At 54.2% G+C, this 21,996-nt stretch overlaps 1 protein-coding gene across 2 annotated transcripts in view; it reads right to left on the reverse strand.

Annotated features, from left to right (window-relative positions):
* SCN4A (sodium voltage-gated channel alpha subunit 4) overlaps window positions 1–21,996 on the reverse strand; it is a 44,836-nt gene that overhangs the window by 3,536 nt on the left and 19,304 nt on the right. For both annotated transcript variants that reach the window (XM_066386400.1, XM_066386401.1), the window contains exons 8-24: window positions 21,474–21,537; window positions 21,095–21,236; window positions 20,170–20,379; window positions 19,420–19,573; window positions 17,115–17,353; window positions 14,942–15,115; window positions 13,882–14,238; window positions 8,118–8,594; window positions 6,094–6,223; window positions 5,204–5,358; window positions 4,706–4,879; window positions 4,043–4,165; window positions 2,409–2,687; window positions 2,114–2,167; window positions 1,727–1,864; window positions 1,151–1,255; window positions 347–617 (exon numbers count right to left, since the gene is read on the reverse strand). In XM_066386400.1, the coding sequence (XP_066242497.1) occupies window positions 347–617; window positions 1,151–1,255; window positions 1,727–1,864; window positions 2,114–2,167; window positions 2,409–2,687; window positions 4,043–4,165; window positions 4,706–4,879; window positions 5,204–5,358; window positions 6,094–6,223; window positions 8,118–8,594; window positions 13,882–14,238; window positions 14,942–15,115; window positions 17,115–17,353; window positions 19,420–19,573; window positions 20,170–20,379; window positions 21,095–21,236; window positions 21,474–21,537 (3,246 nt within the window). The remainder of the gene's footprint in view (window positions 1–346; window positions 618–1,150; window positions 1,256–1,726; window positions 1,865–2,113; window positions 2,168–2,408; window positions 2,688–4,042; window positions 4,166–4,705; window positions 4,880–5,203; window positions 5,359–6,093; window positions 6,224–8,117; window positions 8,595–13,881; window positions 14,239–14,941; window positions 15,116–17,114; window positions 17,354–19,419; window positions 19,574–20,169; window positions 20,380–21,094; window positions 21,237–21,473; window positions 21,538–21,996) is intronic.

Here is a 21,996-nt window from a genome sequence, read left to right on the forward strand (position 1 = left end):
GTCAGGCAAATCATAAATGCTCAATAAAGGATTGCTCGTTACCATCACAAGTACACACATGTCCATGCACTTTTCTAGGGCATATGGATGCTGGGACCATCTTCTTAATGTTTTTCACTGAGCACATGGGCATCTGAGCGTGCATCGCTTGTCAGGTAACCGTTCCCTGAAGTGTGCTCATGTGTGTGCAGGTGAGCCTACCTGTATGTGCCTTTGTGTGTGAAATGTTAATGGCAGGTGCACACACACACGTGCATGTGTGACAATGTATGTAAGCATGCCAGGTGCATGAGGACAGGAATATGCGGCCTTCCTGAATAAGTCAGCCCAGCCTGGCCCTGCTCACCTGCAATGGACAGGATGACAACCACAAAGTCGAAGATGTTCCAGCCAACGGTGAAATAGTAGTGGCGCAGGGCGAACATCTTGAAGACACACTCCCCCGTGAAGATGATGATGAAGATCATGTTGATGTTGTACAGGATATCCACCTTCAGCTGGCTCTGGTCGTCCGTCTCCACCATCATGGTGACCATGTTGAGGCAGATGAGGATCATGATCGTGATGTCAAAGGCCTGCTTTGTCACAAAGTCGTACACCATGCCCTGGATCTTGTTCTGTAGCAGAGAAGGGAGCGTGGGGACGCACATGGGGGCACAGTGGGGAGAGTGGTCAGGGCCCACGCAAGACGGGGGTAGGCAAGAGACACAGGATGACATCATAGCATGAGAGAGAGAAACAGAGGGCAGACCCATTCTGTGGGGTCTGTGGGCACCCTCCCTCGCTCTGAGACCATTCCACCTGTCAAGGCCCCCAAGAAACCCCTCATCCTGCCCTCAAGCCAATGCAGCACTGGAGAGGGTGCCCGGCCCTTGCCCCGGAAGCCACCCATTGAGATGGATGCACACTGGGGGACTGAGCAGGGCTGGGGGAGGGGTAAACCAGTGACTGGCATTTAGTAGGCAGCTGCTTCTTGCACATACAGTGCCTTTGTATGGTTACAAAGAGGCACCCCTCTTGGCAGGCGGACCCAGCCTCACCCAGTGACCTAGCCCGGTGGGCAAAAAGCAGGCATTATTTTGGTCCTGGTGGCCCCCTCAGGCAGGAGCCTCGTTCAGGCTACAGGGAGAGGGGCCCAGAGGGCAGGTACCTGGGGCCGTGGAATTGGTTTCTGAGGCTTCTTGGAGCCAAGCTTCTTCATGGCATTATAGTACTTCTTCTGTTCCTCCGTCATAAAGATGTCTTTCCCTCCAAAGTATAATGGGATGGCACCCGTAAGATTGGGAGGTCCCCCTTCTCTGCCTCCAGGACCTCCTTCCTTCAGATATCACCCTGAAAGCAGCCCCCACCCCGGGAGGGGGGCTGGGAGACCTGGAGGGACCAGAGATTGGGGGTGTGGGAGGGGAGAAGGGGGGAGACAGAGGGAAGGGGACCTGTGCTGCCTCATGGTCTATTTTAGGCCACTTTCCATCAGTATCTCATTGGGTCCTCAGAATGACCCAGAGAGGTAGGTAACATCACCCTCATTTTATAGATAAGAAAACCAAGGTTCGGGGAGGCCAAGTCCCTTGTTCAAGGTTGCCAGGTTTGCTGCCTCAGCTGTGGTCAGTGATAGCACGGTGGCTGGGAGGCAGCAGCTGTGAACTATGAAGGGCTGGGTAGACCAAGGAGGGGAGGAGGGCATATGGTGCAGGAAGGCCCTGGGACGACGGGGCCAGATACTCATCTTCTTCTTCTGCTGGTTGAAGTTGTCAATAATGACGCCGATGAAGAGGTTGAGGGTGAAGAAAGACCCGAAGATGATGAAGATGACGAAGTAGAGGTACATGTAGAGGTTCACCTCATACTGCGGCTGCTCCTCCTGCTGCAGGGGCCACAGGACAGGAGAGGGGGTGCTGGGTGGGCTTGGAGACAGACACACGCTGGCTGCTCCGTGCTCCGTCTCACTCACTGTGGGCAGGAGGGGCCTTGGGCCCCTCAGAGTCTCAGGGGCTCCCCAGGAAACAGCATGAGGGAAGAGGGTGGGGGTGGGGACAGTGTGCCACTGTGTCTCTGGTCTGAGTCCTCCCCCTTGGTTCGCTCACCAGCTGTACATCAGTGACCCCTCACTTACCTCCCGGGAGTCCACGGCTGCATACATGATATCCATCCAGCCTTTGAAGGTGGCCTGAAAGAATGTGGGCAGGTGTGAGGGGAGGGGGCTGTTTGCTGCCTCTGTCATCTAGTCTGGTCTTTCTGATGGGTCGCCTGCCCCCAGCCCCTCTGGGCAGGTATCAAATAGAGACCAGAGGTCTAGACACTACTGCTTCAGGGTTCTGCCCCCCTGGAAACAGCATGGGCTCAGGAATAATGAAAGATGGGGGACACACCTACCCCAGGTCTCTGCAGGGCCAGGGGGTCACACTCACCACCTGTAGGAGGGACAGGTAGCCCAGACCCACGTTGTCGTAGTTGACCTTGACGTTGAGCCAGCGAACCTCTCCCGTGTGCATCAGGCTCTCGCACTCGGACTTGTTGTTGACTTCGGAGATGTCGAACCTTTCGGAGGTGGTGGTGTTGATGCAGTAGTAGAACTTGCCAGCGAACAGGTTGACGCCCATGATGCTGAAGATGAGCCAGAAGATGAGGCAGACAAGCAGCACATTCATGATGGAGGGGATGGCTCCCAAGAGGGCGTTCACCACCACCTGGGGGGCCAGGGATGGAATCATTGCCAGATCTTCTCCCAGGCAGGTGGAGGGAACCTGGTCTCCTCTGGGAGACGGCTCCCTACCTACACTAACCAGGAGACCAGGGAGGGCTGGGCATGGCTCCTCAGGGAGGTCTTCCTGGAGGAGGACCACTCTGAGCCAGGCCTGGGGAAGTCTGCTGATCCGTATGGCTGGGGATGGGGGAGCAAAGTGGAGGGCTAGGGGCTGCCAGCCTGGTGGTGGAGAAGGCTCTCTACTTGGCTGGAGCCATCAGCCCAGAGTTAGGGTGCCAGGCTTCTCTGGAAGCGACCTGCCATGGTTCACCGGCAAGAGACAAACACTCTTTCCTCGGCCCCCATAGGAAACTCAGCCTCCGTGACCAGTCCTCAACTCATTGGCTCACAGCCTCAGAGACACAGGCACAGAAAAGAAGCCACCAGGGTCTTTATAGCAGCTGGACCCCAGGACCAGAACCCAGGGCCCCATCAGCCCTAATCACACAGACCAACCTCACTTTTTCAGACTGAGCCAAAACTGAGAATTGTCCCTTTTCAAGGTGAAGACATTTCCTGAGCTCCAGGCAGAGTGGGTGACACATGCCTAGTGATACTCAGGGGGCTCTATTCCTGGCTGGGTCACCAAACAGCTACGTGGCCGTGTGCAGGTCATTTGCCCTCAGAATCGTTTTCCCTCCATTGGGCTGGGAGGCCCAGCCCTGGCTGGCCCTTTGTATGAAACGGGAGTGAGCCACTCAGGCTGAGCGCACTGAGGGCCTGCAACCAGTCACTTCACCGAGATTTGTCTCAGCTGGGAAGGCGGGGTGTCTTGTTTCCAGGAGACCTCCCTTTACTGGGAAAATCTCATCTGTTTCACCCAAACCCTGTGTTTACCAGTCACTTCCATCCTCAAGGGTCCAAGGGGATCTTTTCAAACTTGGCATGACCCTGACTTCAAGGGCACAAATATCTTCCTGCTTGCTTAAGTCTCAGAACCATGGGGGTCCCATTCTGAGTTGGGGAGAAATACCCATAAATCTACAGACCTACTTTTTGGTCCACCTCTCCTCCCTGCCATTGTGCCCTCATGCCCTCCTGGAAGCAGCAGCAGCCTCTGCTGCCCCCCAGTGGTAGCAGAGAGGACCTAAGGAGCAGCACTGAGGGCAGGAATGGGCACTTGGGCTGGTGAGAGAGATGTCTCAGGACCCAGAACCTGGTTTTCAGCAGGGCCATGGGCCAAACTCTCTGCTTCCCCCTGGTGGTGATCAGAGTACAGACATGTGATCCCTGCACCTTGTTCTGTGGTGGCTGCTCCCCCAACACCCCGTCCCACTCAAAGCTTTCCTTAACACCCACCCTCATGCCCTCAAATCGCGACAGTGCCCTCAGGGGACGCAGGGCCCGCAGTGTCCGCAGGGACTTGATGGGTCCCAGCTCCGAGTAGCCCATCCAGTTGGCCACCAGGCTGATGATGGAGACCTGCAAAGGGACAACAGGGAAGGGGTGTCAGGGAGTGCAGGTCCCTGGCTCCCCCAAAACCCAGCAGCACAGTCCTTGAGGACAGGTCCACCACAAGGGGCCTTCCTGGACTCACAGCTCTAGGTGTCTGTGCCAGATTCCTTCCCTAGTGAGTGGTCCTGTCTAGTAGAAATTGTCCCAACCCCTGCAGGAGCCTGGGCTCCATCTCAGTGATGTCATCACTAAATGGGAGACCTGTGTGCCCATCAGAGAGGACACCAAGTCCTCCACAGATATTGGCAAGGATGGTGAGTAACCCTCCTGCTCACTGTCTTATCCTCAAGGCTACCCTTCCTCTCAGGGGAGGGGAGGTTCCCTAGCCAGTCCTTCCCCTTCCTGGGCTGCTGTGTCCAAGGAGCTTGGGGGCCGGTCTCATTATGTGAGGGTCTGAAGTGCTATGTGGCCTTGGGCAACTGCTTCCCCTGGAGCTGGGGCTTCCTAAGGTCCTTTGGCCACAAGAATGGCCTCTAGGTCTGGCTGTGGGGCCAGGGACAGACTCACATCCACGATAAGGAAGTCCAGCCAGCACCAGGCATTCGTGAAGTACACCTTGTAACCGTAGGCCACCCACTTGAGCAGCATCTCTATGATGAAGATGTAGGTGAAGACTTTGTCGGCATACTCCAGGATGGTGCGAATGACTGGCCGCTGCTCAATGTAGATGTCCTCGAAGGCCTGGGGGCACCAGCACGGAGGGGTGGCCACGGCCCGGGAGGCCAGGGCAGCCGCCACGTCCGCTACCCTGCCTAATGCTGCTGATTCCCGGGGACTGGCAGGGGGGCCAAGATGGTGGCTCCTCCCAGACTCCCCGTGCCCACCATGGAGGTGAATGAGTCCCCTGCGGGAGAAGCTGTTTGGGTGAGTTCCTCTAGGGTTTTGGGTTGGAGACTGTCCAGGCTGCGTCCCTCCCGCGGTGTGGTAGGAGGGAGCCCTGGCGGGCCTGCTCGGGCCCTGGCACCTCTCTCTCTGCCCACGCCTGTCCCCCAGGGTGGCACCTACCAGGGCCCCACTGCTGAGCAGAATCATGAAGACAATGAAGGTCTCGAACCAGTTGTGCTCGACGATCCTGAAGCAGGCCCTGCGGAGGGTCCACCACTTCTTCCCGCGGCCCTGGGAGACGTCCACATAGAGGCAGGGGAAGCGCTGCACAAAGGCTGGGGGAGCAAGGGTACTGCGTCACGGGCCTGGGGGCTGCCTCCAGACGCACTGTCAGCACATTCCCGCCACCTTCCAGGACGCCCCCTCTAGAACTGCACCTCACTGTCCCCCAGACCCAGAGTCCTCACCTCCTCCCGACACCTGGCTTCACGTCCTCCACCAGTGGATGGAAACGGGCCCAGCCCCTCCCCCTGACGGCAGCCATGAGCCCTCCCTCCACTCCACTCATGTGCCAACTGCTGCCAGAGATGGACATGCAGAGGGAAGACCCACAGGGGACAGGCCACCAGCTCAGGTACCAGAACCATCAGCTGTCCCATCCTCTCCCACGCTGCCCGGGCAGCCTTCAGTTCACATGGCCTGGGCTATTTGGGCAAAATTATTTCTCCAGAGCTGTCCCCTGCAGGGATGCACGGGCCTTTCTCCCTGAAGACAAGGCTGAGGAGGGCGACAGTCTTTGAGAAGACTTTCCTGAGCTCTTGCTCCATGTTGGCTCTATGGGGGTTCTTCACAGCCCCTCAGGGGGCTGTCCTCACCCACTGCACACACTGGAGGCTCAGGAGAGGGGCTGGCAGGCCCCGGCTCTGACACCTGCCTGGCTCTGCAGGGCACAGTAGCATTAGAGGAAGGCCCCACGTGCTTTTGGTGATGCCTCTGCCCCCGAGACGTTCCCGAGGAGGCAAGGCTGGAGTCTGCGGGGCTGGGGCGCGCCAGGCAGGCTGTGAGCTCACCCTCCGTGAAGCACTCCTCGGGCTGCTCCTCCGGGCTCTCCTCCACCTGCTCCTCCTGGTCCTCCTCGGGGGGCTTGTAGTCAACTGTGCTACAGACGGAGGAGTTCCCGTCGAGGGGCTGTGGCGGCTTCTGCAGGGCCACAGGGTGACATGACCCTTGGGTCCTCCCACCAGGCGAGGCAGAGGAGGTCAGGGTGGGAGACCAGAGGGAAGAAGAAAGAGGGGGCGGAGCTGACTGACTCATTCATTCATTCACACACTCAAACCAGCACTGCGGCCTACGCTGTGGAACCACAGTGACCAAGGAAGTCATGGTCCTGCTCGCATGGCACTTAGATTTGGAGCAGGGCAGGGCTGAGGCTTGGGGAGGGGTGGTAAGGACATGAGACAGGTAAGGGCCTCCGGTAAGGGAGGAGGGTGGGGGAGTAGCGGGCTGGGGGGCGGAGGCTGGGGGGACCTGGCCCCAGGGGTCCTGGGAGGCCCCAGGGGGCATGGGAAGGTGTGAGCAGGGCAGCAGAGGAATAAGATGCCTAACGGTACTTTTGAGAGGGCATGAATGGGGGTCAGGACAGACTGGGGTTGCCACAACCCCAGATAACAGTATGTGATATCACCAGACCTAAGCTTCCTGCCCCCAGGGGCTGTTTGGCTGAGGATGGACACTTTTCCCAGCTGAACCTGATGGGAGTCGAGTGGTTTGGAGAGGCTGGTTCTCCTACCTGCCCCCCCACCTCCTCCTGGTGCTGCCTTCGGCCAGCTTCCCAGCCCAGACTCCCCTCTTTGGGGGGACCCTGTCATGGCTGGAGGCGAGGCCCCAAAGAGGAAGATGGAAAGGGCAGCTAGAGGCCAGCTCTGGATCCAGAATGGTGACCAGAAAACCAAGGGAGTCCTTTGGCCCATTTGACAGAAAGGGAAACCGAGGCACAGCACATGAGGTCAGCCAGGGCATCCACTGAGTCGCTCACTCTGCCCATGTGCCCCCTCACGGTCCCCCTTGGAGCCACACTCGCCTCCCTCTAACGCGTGTCCAGGGCCTTGGCCCCGGGCGTTCTCCAGCCCTCCCCACCCCCGATCCTCATACCGAGGTCCATGCCATCGTGCCCGGGTATTTATAGCTTGGCAGGCACCCGGCCCCTGGTAAGTCAGCATGCCGCATATTCAGGGGGAATAAGAAGTCAAGAACTTTCAGGGCAAAGTTCGTGCAGGCCCCAGCACCCAGCGGGGCCCAGGGCCATGGCCGAGAGGGAGGAGTAGGCAGGGGGCCCAGCCCGAGCGTATGCGAGTCCTTCCCCTGCCAGAGCAGGGCGGGTGGGGGGCTGAGAGTCAGCTTCTCCAGCAGGCCAGACAAAGCCCCTCAGCCTGAGCTTCTGGGGGTGACCACCAGTCCCTTGCCACCCTGGCAGGGGAGGAACATGGGGAGGGGACGTTTCAGCCAAGCAGCAGGTCCCCTGCACAGGCTGGGTGCATGGGTCAGGGTTCCTGCGAGGCGCTCTGTTCTTGTATCCAACCTCATCGGCCCACCCCACCACACCTCTCCTCAGAGTCCCCAGCCCAGCCTGGCACTTTGGCCCACACTGGGAGGGAGGGACCACCCCATGTGGGGTCTAAACAGAAATAGATAACAATGGCAAGGACCCAGAGTGGGCTAAACAGAGGCCTCAGGGTTCTAGCCTTGGAGTAGAGGTGCTACAAGTAAGATCAGCCTTTCCCAGAGCACTACCTACTGGTGACATGGGGCCCAGGTGCAGTTGTGGAACAGGAGTGAAGGGAGAGTAGGTAATAGGACAAGCAAGACAGGCCATAATAATCATGTAAATAACAGTAATAACATTCACCATTTACAGAGATCTCACTATGTGCATGACACACATCAACTCATCGAATGCGCACCACAATGACACAGGTTGATACCATTACCCCCACTTTACAGATGGAGAAATGGAGGCTTGGAGGCTTCTAACATCGCACAGAAACGTCAAGCCATGTCTGTCTGACCCCCTACCCAGGCTCTGTGATGGGCTCACCTTGACATCCTCAGGCTCTGAGAAGGTGTCAGTCTCCTCCTCAGTCGGCATCTCCAAGTCGGACTCCTCGGAGGCAATGGGCACATGGATGGTCAGATAAGGGTTGTTGATGAAGTTGAGGTGATCCAGCTCAATGCTGGGGGTAGGCCCATCGGCCAGGCCCACGTGGTTCAGGATGTGATTGTCCCTTGGGTCCTTGTCACCCTCCTCAGGGGGCAGTTCCTTCTTCTCATCCCCGGAGGCATTCACCCCGGCCTCCGCTGCCTCCCCAGGCTTCCCAAGGCTGAGCATGATCTCCTTGGGGCTCAGGATCTTGCCACGAAGCAGCCCCAGCAGGAAGGCTTTGGCGAAGCTGATGCCCCATTTGATTCGGCCGATGGCGATCTGCAGGTTGTTCATCTCGCCATCCTCGTCCGAAGCTGCCAGGCTATCAGCGCTGAAGGAGCTTAGCAGCAGGGCCAAGAAGAGGTTCAGGACCTGGGGAGCAGGGGTGGGGGAGACTCAGCTTAGCCTGCAGGCCCCTGAGGGTACCATCTTCAGCCAGCATGAGGGGGTCCTCAGGCCTCCAGATCAGGCCTACCCTATGCTGAGCATTTAAAAAGACATCATCTAATGGGATCCTCATGACGGCTCATGGAGCTGAGGAGTATTACTATCATCCCCACTTTGCAGATAAGGAAACTGAGGCTTGAGCACAGGATAGGACTCTGCTGACCAAGCCGAGGTGGGGTTTGTGGGTCTATTGGGTAACAGGGACTCTTTCTTTCCATGACACTGTCCCCCAGCTCCACTACTGGGGAACACAGAACAAAAAACAGGGTGCATACCTACTAGCTTCCAGGACTTACTGGGAACCTAAATCTTTTGAGCCATATTTTCTTGCCTGATAAGAGGGACTTTGAGAGAGGCATGTCCCCTATTTCTCTGGAAGGGGCATTTTGGATTCCTTTTCTCCTATGGGTTTCCCTGCTTCACCTGGTTCTCTTTCCATAGCCCTGCTGGAAGGGACTTAAGAGACTATTGGTCTACCCCCACTCCCTGTCTACTTTATTTTCCAGTGGACAGACATTTACTAATACTATTTTATTTTCCAGTGTTCACAGGAGCAAGTGGGCTCAGGGAGTTCTAGTCTGGTAGAGAGACACTTGGTTAGACAAAGACAATGCAGTGAGTTTGCATGGTGGTAAAAATAGGTGCAGAGGCTTTGAGACCACATTGCTTGGCTTTGAGGTTCTGTGCCTCAGTTTACTCACCTGTATAATGGGGGTGACTCCAGTCCCTACCTCCTCACATTGTTGTTTAGCACACAGTAGGTACTAAAAGCATGTTTGCTGTTATGTGTGCAGTATTGGAAGGCAGGGCCAGGTTCTCTCTCTGGGGACCTGTGGCGGGGGCTGTTTATGTGAATCTGCCACCCTTGTCCATCTTCTCCATGTGCCTGTCACTGTCTAACTTTCACTACAGTCTTCCAAGGTCTTTTTGTCATCGTCTTAACTATCATGTCATCATAATATCTTTAAAAAATGAATGTTATCTACTGTATATATATTCTTGATTCAGAGGAATATGCTAGGGGGGTCTGCCTCACCTCCACGCCCCTAGCTACTTTTCTGCCTTGCTCCCCACTGAAGTTTATTGGTCTTTCTTTCCCTCTCTTGAGGGGAGGTGTCCAGTTGCCAGAAACACATCTGAGATGGGAATTAGCTGCTCTCTGGGTCAGCAGGGTTTGCACACGGCTCCTGCCTGGGACAGAAATAGCCTCCTCCAGCAAGGCGGGGGCAGGGGGCTGGAAGGAGGGGGATGGATACCATGTTCCCCTGGGGGCTCTGAGGGGTGGGTGACCTATGACCTCGTCACTTCCTCTCTTCACAGAAGCTCAGAGGAAGTGCCCAAGTGCCATGGGTGCAGGGGACACGGGTACCCACACTCCCTGGCAGGGTGCCCCTAAGCCCTCAGCAGACACCTGCTTCCATGAGCCGGGGGGGGGGGAGGGGTGGCAGGGACAGTGCCCAAGGAGCTGACAGTGCCTCCTCCCTCTGAGCAAAGTGGGAGGACTACAGAGCTGAGCCGGTAAAAGGTGTCAGTGGTGAGAGAGAGAGAGAGAGAGAGAGAGAGAGAGAGAGAGAGTGTGTGTGTGTGTGTGTGTGTGTGTGTGTATGTATGCCTTCCTCAATTCATAGATTACTAATTTACTTCTCTGAGCCTTTGTTTCCTCATTTACAAAGCAGAGAGGAGCACACAGAAAGTGTCCCATGTATGGGATAAATGGAAATAGAGGTCAGCTGTCGTTCTTGTGGGTGTGGATGTTATGATTATTATCACCACTGATGCTATTATTGATCTTATTGTTATTGGAGTTACATAGACCCCGGTTCTAGTCCAGGCTCAGTTTCTCACTAGCTGTACAGTTCTGGGCACTGCCCTATCAGAGCACAGAGCCAACACTACCTGCCTCACAGCACTGTTGAGAAGCATTCGGGACAATGCCAGTAAAGCCGGCACCTGGCAGGAGCTGAGTACTCGGGAGCGTGATGTCGGTGGCAGGCATCCGCACCACACATGCCTGTGACATTTGAACTTCCCTGACCTGGTGGGTCACCTCTTTGCTAAGCACTTAGATACGTGTCATGTCATCCTCAGGACCACCCAGGGAAGTAGGTCACCTCTATCAGCACCCCCATTTTCCAGATGAGAAAAACTGAGGCCAGATAGGGTTAATCACTTGCTCAAGGTTTCCCAGTTAGTAGCGGCAAAGTAGGGGCTTGAAATGTTCCGAGTTTGTATACATACAGAGAGAACCCCCTGAAGACCCTTTCAGTCACACCCAGGTCCTTAAACTTACATTTACAAACCGCTACTCTGAGAGCGCTACCCGCACCCTAATCCTGCCCTAGTGTTCTGCCTGGGCACTTCCCTGTCTCTTCACTCCCCAAGACCTCCCTCCCAGGGACAACCAGATTGAGTTCTCCTGTCTAGCTAGCTGTCCCTGGAAGCTTAAGACCTCATCCCAGGGTCTCCTCCTCAGTTGAGGTGACAACTGCCCCCCACCCGTCTGCTCTGCCCCCAGTTGGAGCTCAGTGATATCTGAGAAGTGCTGACCCAGCAGCCCAAGGATTCCACAGGCCTTTGCAAAACATGGAGACTTGCATCTTTCCACTCCTGTTGCCCAGAAAGGCACCCGCCACCGCAGGGGGCAGCTGGGCATAGCACTCCTGGTAGGACTGACCCCCCATCACCCCACCCAGAGAAGGGGAGGAGTTCGGGTCAGCAGGGTGAGGACAGATGCCTGCCAGGATCTAGCCACAGAAATGCTGGTCGGCTGGACCACAGCCCCACAGCCTGTTTCTCATCAGCCGCTCACCCCTCCTCTGCACCAGCCCCATGTGCCAAGCCCTGAGCCACAGAAGGTGGCAAGATGGATGCAGTTTGTGCCACCTCTGGGTCTTCCCAACGCCCAGGGCCCAATTCCCAGGCACAGAGGAGGGTGAATGAGTGGGAGAAGGCCAAGAGGCCCGGGATCTTCAGACACCAACTCCACACTGAGCCTTCCGGCACACTGTCACCTTCGCTCCCCCCAGCCACTCCGTATGACACCTACCACATTTCTTTTGTGTAAAGCTAGAGAACCCAGCCAACCAGAAAGCAGTTTTTTGGGTCAAGGTCATGCAGATGGCAAAGGAGCTGCTGGGACTGGAACTTGGATCTGTCTGATTCCAGTTATGATGTTACTTTGTACAAAATACTAGGTTTCAACAGCACTACTCACAGTGTGGTCCCTGGGCTGGCACCAGCAGAATCACCAGGGCTTGTTGGAAACACAGATTCCCAGGCCCTGGCCCAGAGCTGCTGAATTCAACTCGGGGGGTTCGGGTGGGGTCAAGAAATGACTATCATTTCTAGGTTCTAAGAAACTTTCAAGTGACCCTTAAGCAGGTTAAAATTTGAGAACCATTGGATTCAATGACCAAAAGTTGCCATTTTGAGGGAAACAAAGGAAAAGATAAACAAATGGGATTACATCAAACTAAAAAATGTTTGCACAGCAAAGGAAACCATTAACAAAACAAAAAGACAACCTACTGAATGGAAGAAGATATTCACCAGTGATATATTTTATAAGGGGTTAATATCCAAAACTTATAAAGAACTCAAACAACTCAACAGCAAGAAAAAAAATACCCCAACAATCTAATTAAAACATAGGCAGAGGACCTAATAGAGTTAGACACTTCTTCAAAGAAGAAACACAGCTGAGCAATAGGCATATGAAAAGATGCTCAAGGTCACTAATCATCAGAGAAATGCTAATTAAAACCACAATGAGCTGTTACCTCACACCTGTCAGATTGCTTCTCATCAATAAATCAACAAGCAAGTGTTGGCAAAGATGTGTAGAAAAGAAAATCTTCATGCACCACTGGTGGGATTGCACATTGGTGCAGCCACTGTGGAAAATAGAGGAGGGTCCTCAAAAAATTAAAAATGAAACTGCCTTGACACAGCAATTCCACGTCTGGGTATTTACCTGAAGAAACCCAAAACACTAACTTGAAAGAATATGTGCACGCCTACATCCACTGCAACATGATATACAACAGCCAAGATACGGAAGCAGCCCGAGTGCCCATCAACAGGTGAATGGATAAAAACGTGGTGGTGCATATATACAATGGAATATTACTCAGCCATAAAAAAGAATAAAGTCTGCCTGATCAGGCAGTGGCACAGTGGATAGAGTATTGGACTAGAACGCAGAGGACCCAGGTTCGAAACCCCAAGGTCACCAGCTTGAGTGCAGGCTCATCTGGTTTGAGCACGGGCTCACCAGCTTGAGCATGGGTTCATTGGCTTGAGCGTGGGATCATAGACATGACTCCATGGTTGCTGATTTGAGCCCAAAGGTTGCTGGCTTGAAGCCCAAGGTCACTGGCTTAAGCAAGGGGTCACTTGCTCTGCTGTAGCCCCCCAGTCAAGGCACATATGAGAAAGTAATCAATGAACAAGCAATCAACGAACAACTAAGATGCCACAATGAAGAATTGATGCTTCTCATCTCTCTCCTTTCCTGTCTGTCTGTCCCCACCTGTCCCTCTCTCAGCCTCCCTCTGTCTCTGTCAAAAAAAAAAAAAAAAGAAAGAAAGAAAAAAGAATAAAATCTTACCATTTGTAACAGCATGGATGGCCCTAGAAGGTATTATGCTACGTGAAATAAGACAGTCAGAGAAAAATAAATACCATATGATTTCAGTTATATGTGAAATCTAATGAACAAAATACATGACAAAACAAAATTGAAACAGATTCATAGATACACAGAGAACAGGCCCACAGTTGCCAGAAGGGAAGGGTGCTGGAAGGCTGGGTGAAAGAGCTGAAGGGATTAAGAGGTGGTTACAAAATAGTCCCAGGGATGTCAAGTGCAGCACAGGGAATATAGTCGATAATATTGTAATAACTGTGTATGGTGCCAGATGGGTAATGGAAATATCAGGGGAAACACTTTATAAAGTATACAATTATCTACCCTGTAACTAATACAAAATAATATTAAATATAAACTGTCACTGAAAAATAAAAATTTTTAAATTGCCATTTTAGGGGGCCAAGGGGACACGTGTATCAGTTATTTCATACAGTTCAACCTCAATAGGGAAAGGGCTCTCAAATGACAGCCCCATTTAAAGGAAGTAAAGGAACGGGCCACATTTTGGGCACTTGGGTTTCCCAGGCGGTGGGGGGGAGCCACCCAGCCAGACTCACTCACCACCAGGTTGCCGATGACCATGACCATGAGGAAGACCGTGAGGCACATGGCCTGGCCGGCCACCTCCATGCAGTCCCACATCGTCTCGATCCACTCCCCGCACAAGATGCGGAAGACGATGAGGAAGGAGTGGAAGAAGTCGTGCATGTGCCAGCGGGGCAGGCTGCAGTCCGAGGAGATCTTGCACACACACTCCTTGTAGCTCTTGCCGAACAGCTGCATGCCCACCACAGCAAAGATGAACACAATGATGGCCAGCACCAGCGTCAGGTTGCCAAGCGCCCCCACGGAGTTGCCGATGATCTTGATGAGCATGTTAAGTGTGGGCCACGACTTCGCCAGCTTGAAGACCCGCAGCTGCCAGGCGGGGGAAGAGGGCAGGGGTGAATGAGACCCAGGGACACCCGGCCAACTCAAAGGAACCCCATTTTTAGGAGAGACAATCATTTTGAGTAGCTTGATTCCCCATCCCCTCAGTGGCCACAGTTCTCAATTTGCCTCTCTGCTCAATGGGAATGTTCATGGCCTACCACCTCATGCTCTTCATTAGTTCAAAAGGAGAAAAAAAAGGGTCCTTATCTGTTAAAGATACAGATAGGGATTTACCACTGAAATGATATGTTGGATTTGCTTTAACCTACTTCCTCTACAAATGAAACAAGAACAGTACAATATTGATGGCTGCTAAAGATGGGTGATTGGTGCACAGAGGTTTTTTATATCAATACTTTATACTTCTGTGGATGCATAAAAAGTCCCATCATAAAGTTTAAAAAATAATAATAAAAGTGCTCCTCTAGGGTGGTGGAAAGGACACTAATTCAAAGTTCCAATTCTACTCCGGAAGAGTGCCCCAAGCCTCAGCTTTTAGGTGTATAGTACAGGCTAAAGTCTCCATTCCATGGCTATCCAAAGGTTGACTAAGGAATCAAGCTCTTTGGGCTGTCATTTCTGCCCTCAGCAGCCCTGTGTGGTAAGGGAGAGGGCTTCCTTTCTCCCCATTTTCTGTAAGGAAATTCCCAACTGCCCTTCCTCAGCCCTGGCCCTGGGGCTGACGCACCAGACGGAAGGAGCGGAGCACCGACAGCCCTTGCACGTTGGCCAGACCTAGTTCCACCAGACTGAGGGTGACGATGATGCTGTCAAAGACGTTCCAGCCCTGCTGGAAGTACTCGTAGGGGTCCATGGCAATGAGTTTCAGCACCATCTCTGCTGTGAAGATGCCCGTGAAGACCTGTGGGGTGACATGCAGTCCCTGTCAGAGCCACAGGGAACACTGGGCCTTGGGAGTCTCCTACCCGACCGACTCCCACCTGGCAGAACCCGGGGGGCTCAGAACCCTGAGGCCAGTGGTGGCACCCATGGTCCATGTGTGTGTCCATGAGTGACGAGTGGGATGGACATTCCACAGGGCAGATGGGGAGAGACCTGGGCCTATCCATTTCTGGCCGTGTGACCGTGGGCCAGCCCAATGTCTTGGCATCTCACCCTACTCATACTGATATTTAACACTCACAGAGCGCTTTGAGGTTCCCATCACGACCTCACTGGTATGCTGATTTCTATGCAGTTGCAAGGGATTATCACACCCGTTTCAGAGAAGAGAAAATTGAGGCTCAGAGAGGTTAGTGGAAAGAACTTGGTCCTGCCGCCCATGTGGAAATGGGAAATGAGTTAGATCTCAAACCTGCTTGATTCAGTCTCCGGTTTCTATACCCTACAGCCTCTCTACCTCCATTGCTGGGGGGTCCCAGGACCCTGCACATCTTGTTGGACTCAGAAGTCTACGGCAGGGGCCAAAAGGGGGCAAAGTCAGGAACAATGAGAAGGCAAGAGCAAACCCCCCAATCCTTGATAGAGTCTGAGGGCTGCAGAGCCCCTGAAAGCTCCCTGGGCATGTACCCCCCGCTGGGCACCAGCTGCCCCGGCACATGCTGAGCCCCGCCCAGGAGCTGTCCCTGGCCATAGCAGGTGCCCAGACAACAGCAGAATGTGGGCACGGAGTGGGCAGGGGGTGGGCAAGGATTGGGCAAGTGGTCGGCCGGCCCCATCACGCACACCCCAGCAGCTGCGCCAAGTCCAGGGCACACCCTGCCCCCCCCAGCTGAGCCTGGCCACGGCTGCCTCAGGCATCTACATGAAAGAGACCAGCCTGCCGTGTAGGCCAGTAAGTCCAGGGTTTGATTCCCTTGTTACCCACTCAGTCCCGGTCCTGCCCCAGTCCTCACATCTTACTCCCCCTAAGTCGCACCCCCTGACCCTCAGGGTGGGGGGAGCATCTCTCCCATGTGCCATCCCGAACAATTTGAAGGGAATTGGGAAGGGTGGGGCAGGGCTGGAGGAGGAGGCGGCTTTTTCCCTTTGTCAGGCTCCACCAGGGCTGGAAACGAGGTGATAATGCCCCTAATGGGTAGGGATAAGCAGGCGGATCAGCGTGTGTCAACAATAGTGGAGCAGGAAGAGTTGGAAAGGGGAGCAGGCCTGGCCATGCTGGAGAAAGAGTAGCAGGCGGGGGCTAAGAGTTGGGAGACTACCCTGGGGCCTGCAGGGTGAGCGGGGGCCCCTTGGGCCTGGGAGCCCATGGCTATATGCCCCACTTCCAGATCCCTGAGTCCAGTAGTCGGCAAACTCATTAGTCAACAGAGCCAAATATCAACAGTACAACGATTGAAATTTCTTTTGAGAGCCAAATTTTTTAAACTTAAACTATATAGGTAGGTACATTGTTATTAACTTAATTAGGGTGCTCCTGAGCTGGCCAAAGAGCCGCACTCAAGGGGCCAACGAGCCACATGTGACTCGCGAGCCGCGGTTTGCCGACCACTGCCTTAGTCCCTCTCAGGCCCACAGCCGACAGCCTCTAAAAGTGGAGAGACTGGTCACCTAGCTTCCCCACTCCCGGCCCCAGCTCCCTCATCTCTACATCCAGGGCATGGCCTGAACTCCGGATCTCCTGGAGTCCCAATCTTAAGGGTAAGGGTTCCAACAACTCATCTCCACTCTCTCTGCCCTCAATCACCCGGAAGCCCAAATACCACTTCCCAAGGATCACCCCATGCACCTCCCTGTACATCAGCTCATGCCCCCCCATATGCTGGGATAATAACTACAGCCTGTCTGCATATGCACCCCATGCTGTCCCATATTTCCACATGGCCCAGACAGTCCCATTGGGCCCTCTGCCCTCTCCTGTCCTGCCTAGGAATGACCGCCTCTCCTTGTTCCCTGCCTACCAGGTTGCCCACGCTGAGCACGTGGTCAAAGTGCTCCGTCATGGGGTAATGCTCCATGGCCATGAAGAGGGTGTTGAGCACAATGCAGATGGTGATGCCCAGGTCCACAAAGGGGTCCATGACGATTAGGTGGATGATGTTCTTGAACTTCACCCATGGGGTGCAGCAGTTCCATATGAGCACTTTGTGGGCACACTTGTACCACCACGGTGGGCACTTCTGGTGGGCCTCTTCCAGCTCTTGGAGTAAGGTGAAGTAGACACGAGATGAGAATCACCCTCTCAGATGCTACCTTCCTCCACCTAGGTCTCCAGGCTACCCCATTCGAAGCCCTGCCCCTTAGATCGCCACATCTCCAACCCCACTCTTCAGCACCACCTACTCTAAGACACACCTCTCAGTGCAGCAAACTCGAGACATGCTCTCTATACCCCTCCCCCAAAGACCTGTTCCCTTAGAGACCTTTACCTTACCAGCCTTCGCTCGATGCCCTATTTCAAGCTTAGCTTTCTATTTTTTTTTTTCTTTGACAAAGAAAGAGAGAGGGACAGATAGGGACAGTCAGACAGAAAGAGAGATGAGAAGCATCAATTCTTCACTGCGGCTCCTTAGTTGTTCAGTGATTGCTTTCTCATATGTGCCTTTACCACAGGGCTACAGCAGACTGAGTGACTCCTTGCTCAAGCCAGCGACCATGGGGTCATGTCTATGGTCCCATGCTTAAGCCAGCGACCCTTCGCTCAAGCCAGATAAGTCCGCGCTCAAGCAGGTGACCTTGAGGTTTTGAACTTGGGTCCTCTGCTTCCCAGTCTGATGCTCTATCCACTGTGCCACAGCCTGGTCAGGCTCAAGCTTAGCCTTCTTGACACACCCCACAAAGCCCAGCCCCTCAGTGACTCCCACACCCGTCAGGGGCCCAGACTATGATCCCACACTCTGCTCTGGCAGGCCTGAGGATTCCCAGGGAGTGGTAGGAGGTAGCTGCTGGGATCGGGTCTCAGTTCCACCTGCTGCTGGCCAATGCCACCAAGAAGACTGGGACTCCCTGTGGGCTCTTTCTCTTTTTGGCAGTTATGTTGGCTCCTCCAGACTGTCCCCATCCAATTCATTATTTCCCATGAGAGTGGACCCGTTCTTGCCACCCCAGCTCTAAAGGCCCTGGGTTTCCGTAAGGCCCATGGATGAGGCTGCCCCTCCTCCAGGACTTCAAGGCCTGGGCTTCCTGTGGGAAGCATGATCTCATTTAATTTCCACCAGAAATTTATAAGGTAAATGTTATTAGTGTCTCCCATCTCATAGAGGAAGAATAAGGAGTAGGGGGAGCCCCCCATACAGGAACCTGGGTTTGTGTGCATTATTGGGATACCCAAGGGGTGGGCTTGGCTGACACTCACCTCCACTAGGAGCTAGCAAACTGTGCCTCTCTGAAAGGCTGCACATTCTAGTCTAACCGTTAACACCCTCACCTCATCCCCAACCTGGGTGCTACTGCAGGTGCTACTGCCAAAACTCCTCACAACCAAACCAGCAAGGGCAGTGTTGAGTGATCTGCTCTGCCACCTCTGCCCAGAACTCCCTGGGGCATTCTCTGGCAGGGCACACAGATACCTGGATGCCTGTCATACAAGGTCAGGTGAGATGGTGCCCCCTAGGGGTTTGCAAAGTCCTCTAGAACCTCTAAGTCCTTAGGGGACCAGATCTCTTCTATGACAGATTTCCTTTCTTCCTTCCCTCTGTTTCTCTTTTCTTCCCTCCCTCCCTCTCATCCACCCATATACCTATATGTTTCTTCCCATTTTTAATCTTTCAGCCCATCCATCCATCCATCCATCCATCAACTACTACTGTGTATCAATCCACCCTCTCTTCATTACCTCATTCTTATACTCCTCCTGAGACTCGGGGAGCAGCATGAGGATTTGAGGGAGTCTGTGACTCTACCTATGCAGAACCTGACCTTTGGCCTTTAACTTTTACCCAGAAGACATTTGAAGAGCAGGATCTCCAGTTTCCAGAACACTGGGCCTTCCTGGTGGGTATTATTATCCTGTCCTCTGTTGCCTTGGAAACCCCCAAGGCCCTCCCAGAAGCCCCTAGTTTCAACAGCAACCTGGCCTTGCAGCCAAAACTGGGGCTGGTTAAGCCAGCACTATATTTATCATGGCCATTTCTTCGATGCCAATATTAAGTTACTGTCCTCCTGAAGCTGGGCCCAGCCAGCCCCACCTTACCGCCCCAGGACCCTGTGTGGTCTGATGGGCAGGGCAGGCAGAGTAGGATGGGTATGGAGGTGCCAGGCCCTCACCTTCCATGGCATCTGAGATGCCGCTGTCTGCGCTGCAGCTCTGCCTCGGGGGCCCCTTCTCCCCAGGTGGCGTGTCCAGGCTGCCATTGCAGTCTTTGCCATGGGCTGGGTCATCATCTGCCTCCCCTCCTTCCAGAGCCTGGGCAGCCTTGGCCTGTGGAAGAGCAGAGTGATGGACAACATGCATCCATTCCTGAGCCAGGAGGATAGACTAATCTTTTCAGAGCTTCCTCATGAGTTCTTTAGGATGGGGGCCCCTCTTCCTGACCTGCACTGAGCCTAGTGCAGGTTGGGGGGCAACCTCAGTGGTGGCCCAAAGTGACTGAGGCCCCCCATCCCTGAGGATCCTCCACTCTCTGAAGCCTTGACTGAGCCTACAATTCTTGTGATGAGACAGTTGGCAGCTGCTCCCAGGGGCCTCATCAAGACCCACCTTCTCTTGACATAGACCCTTATTCTACCCAGAAGGAATCACAAAATCATAGCTATCTAAGCTGAGAGGCTACTTCAGGTTTAACTCCTCCAGATTTCTTGTTACATATGGGGAAACTGAGACACAGACCTGCAAAATACTCTTTCTACTGCCTGGAGGTCTCCCATCCGACCAAAGCCTCCAGCCTGGGACCTCTGCTCCCCTTGCCTCAAAGCCCCTTCCTCTTCCTCTCCCTCACCCTATGCCTGCCCAGAAGAACCCCGGCCGAGGGGCAGGGAGATCCCGGGGTCCTTGGCCACCTCTCCCTGAGTCCAGACCTTCTCCAGTTCCTCTTGCTGCTTTTTGAATTTCTCCAGCATCTGCTGAAACTCCTCTTCCTTCTCCTGATCCTCAGCCAGGGTGGCCTCGTTCTGCTCAGCATAGGCCATGGCCACCACCGCCAGGATGAGATTGATGAGGTAAAAGGAGCCCAGGAAAATGATGACCACGAAGAAGAGCATGTAGGTCTTGCCAGCTGCTCGAAGGGTCTGAAGGTGGGGACAGGACAGAAAGGATCACATGGTGCTCTGCCTGTTTTCATCAACCACCCCTCTCCATACTCCCATTGCCCAGACAGATAGACAGAGGGCATCCCTTGTAGAACCTGGTGATTTGAGGCAGAGTATGGTCATCCTTGGCAGGCTAAACCATATTCTGGGGAGCTTCCAAATGTATACCTGAGACCCAGACATTCCTGGTCTCCTGGCTCTGAGAGCCCGGAGGACCCCAGCCAGACATCTTGAGATCAGAGAACCAGGATAGAAAATGGTAAACATAGGCTTTAGTGTCAACTTCAATCCTAGCTTTGCAATGGTCCCTGGCATCTACTAAGAGCTCAACAGATAGTCATTATTATTATTACTATTTCCATTAATATCATCAGTGTTAGAAACATCACCAGGGTCCGGAAGGCACTGTTGCTCCAGACTCAACCTACAAACAGTAGAAGCTAAATAATTGTGCCTGGGTAGAGCTGACCTTCTAAGCTGCCTTACTGGTGCCAGGCCCAGATCTCTAACAGTGGAGAAGGAAGAAGGGCTTGCGGCTCAGACCTGGGCAGGTGCCCAGTGTGGGGGAGGGGTTCTAGGAACCTGTCTCTAGGAGCACCGAGGGGTCCTGCTGGGGGTCCCGCCAGGCTATGAAGAGGCTGCAGAAATGGAGGAGGGAGTTTAGGGTTGAAGAGCAGGGCGGGGGCAGCAGTACCAGCTGGAAGAGGTTCTCCCAATAGTCCTGTGTCATGAGGCGGAAGAGAGCCAGGAAGGCCCAGCTGAAGGTGTCATAGCTGGTGTAGCCATAGTTGGGGTTCCGCCCGGCCTTAATGCACTCGTAACCCTCGGGGCAGTGCCTGGGGATAGAGTGGGTGCTAGTTTCAGGGAGGGAGGAGAGTCCCAGCTGTGGGGCATATAGGGCAGTCCCAATGGAAAAAATATCCTTCAGTCCTTCTGGTCCCCCAAACAGGAAAGTGTTCCATCCATGCCCACAGGCTTTCCTTACATTCCCATTCATCCCGGCCCTTGGCCCTGATCAGCCCCCATTTTCTGATACCCCTAGGCCATCTCTCCCTTCCCCCAGCATCACTCACCCAGCATCACTGCTGTTCCCACAGAGCAGGGCATCGAGGGCACCTTCCAGGAAATAGAAGTTCCCTTCGGGAGTCAGAGGCCACAAAAGAAACATGTCACCACGTGGACACACTGCGGGCACATGTACCCACTTCACACCTGCAGACACATCTGTGTGGACCACACCAAATAGATGCTTTCTGGGCACCCCTCCCAATCTTTTGTGGGCAGCCCAAGTCCTAAGGTCTCTGGGCAGATACACTGCAGGGAGCTCAGCTCCAGGCGGTGCCAGCCCAGTGCCTAGTGTGGTTGTGCAGTCGGAACACAGCAGGAGCACAGAGAGATGGGAGGAACGCACATGTGCGTGCATGCGGCTACCACTTACCTGCGCAAGGCCCCTGACTGAGGGTTGAGGTTGGGGGCGGGGGACGCTAGACTGACTCCAGGACACCAGGCTGAAGAAGGGATACCCTTTTCTAATTTGTCAGAAGGCACTGTGTGACTAACGGTGGCCATGTGAGAGCGCGCGCCTGTGAAGTGTGC

Source organism: Saccopteryx leptura, chromosome 5 (genome assembly GCF_036850995.1).
Source record: "Saccopteryx leptura isolate mSacLep1 chromosome 5, mSacLep1_pri_phased_curated, whole genome shotgun sequence".
NCBI lineage: Eukaryota > Metazoa > Chordata > Mammalia > Chiroptera > Emballonuridae > Saccopteryx > Saccopteryx leptura.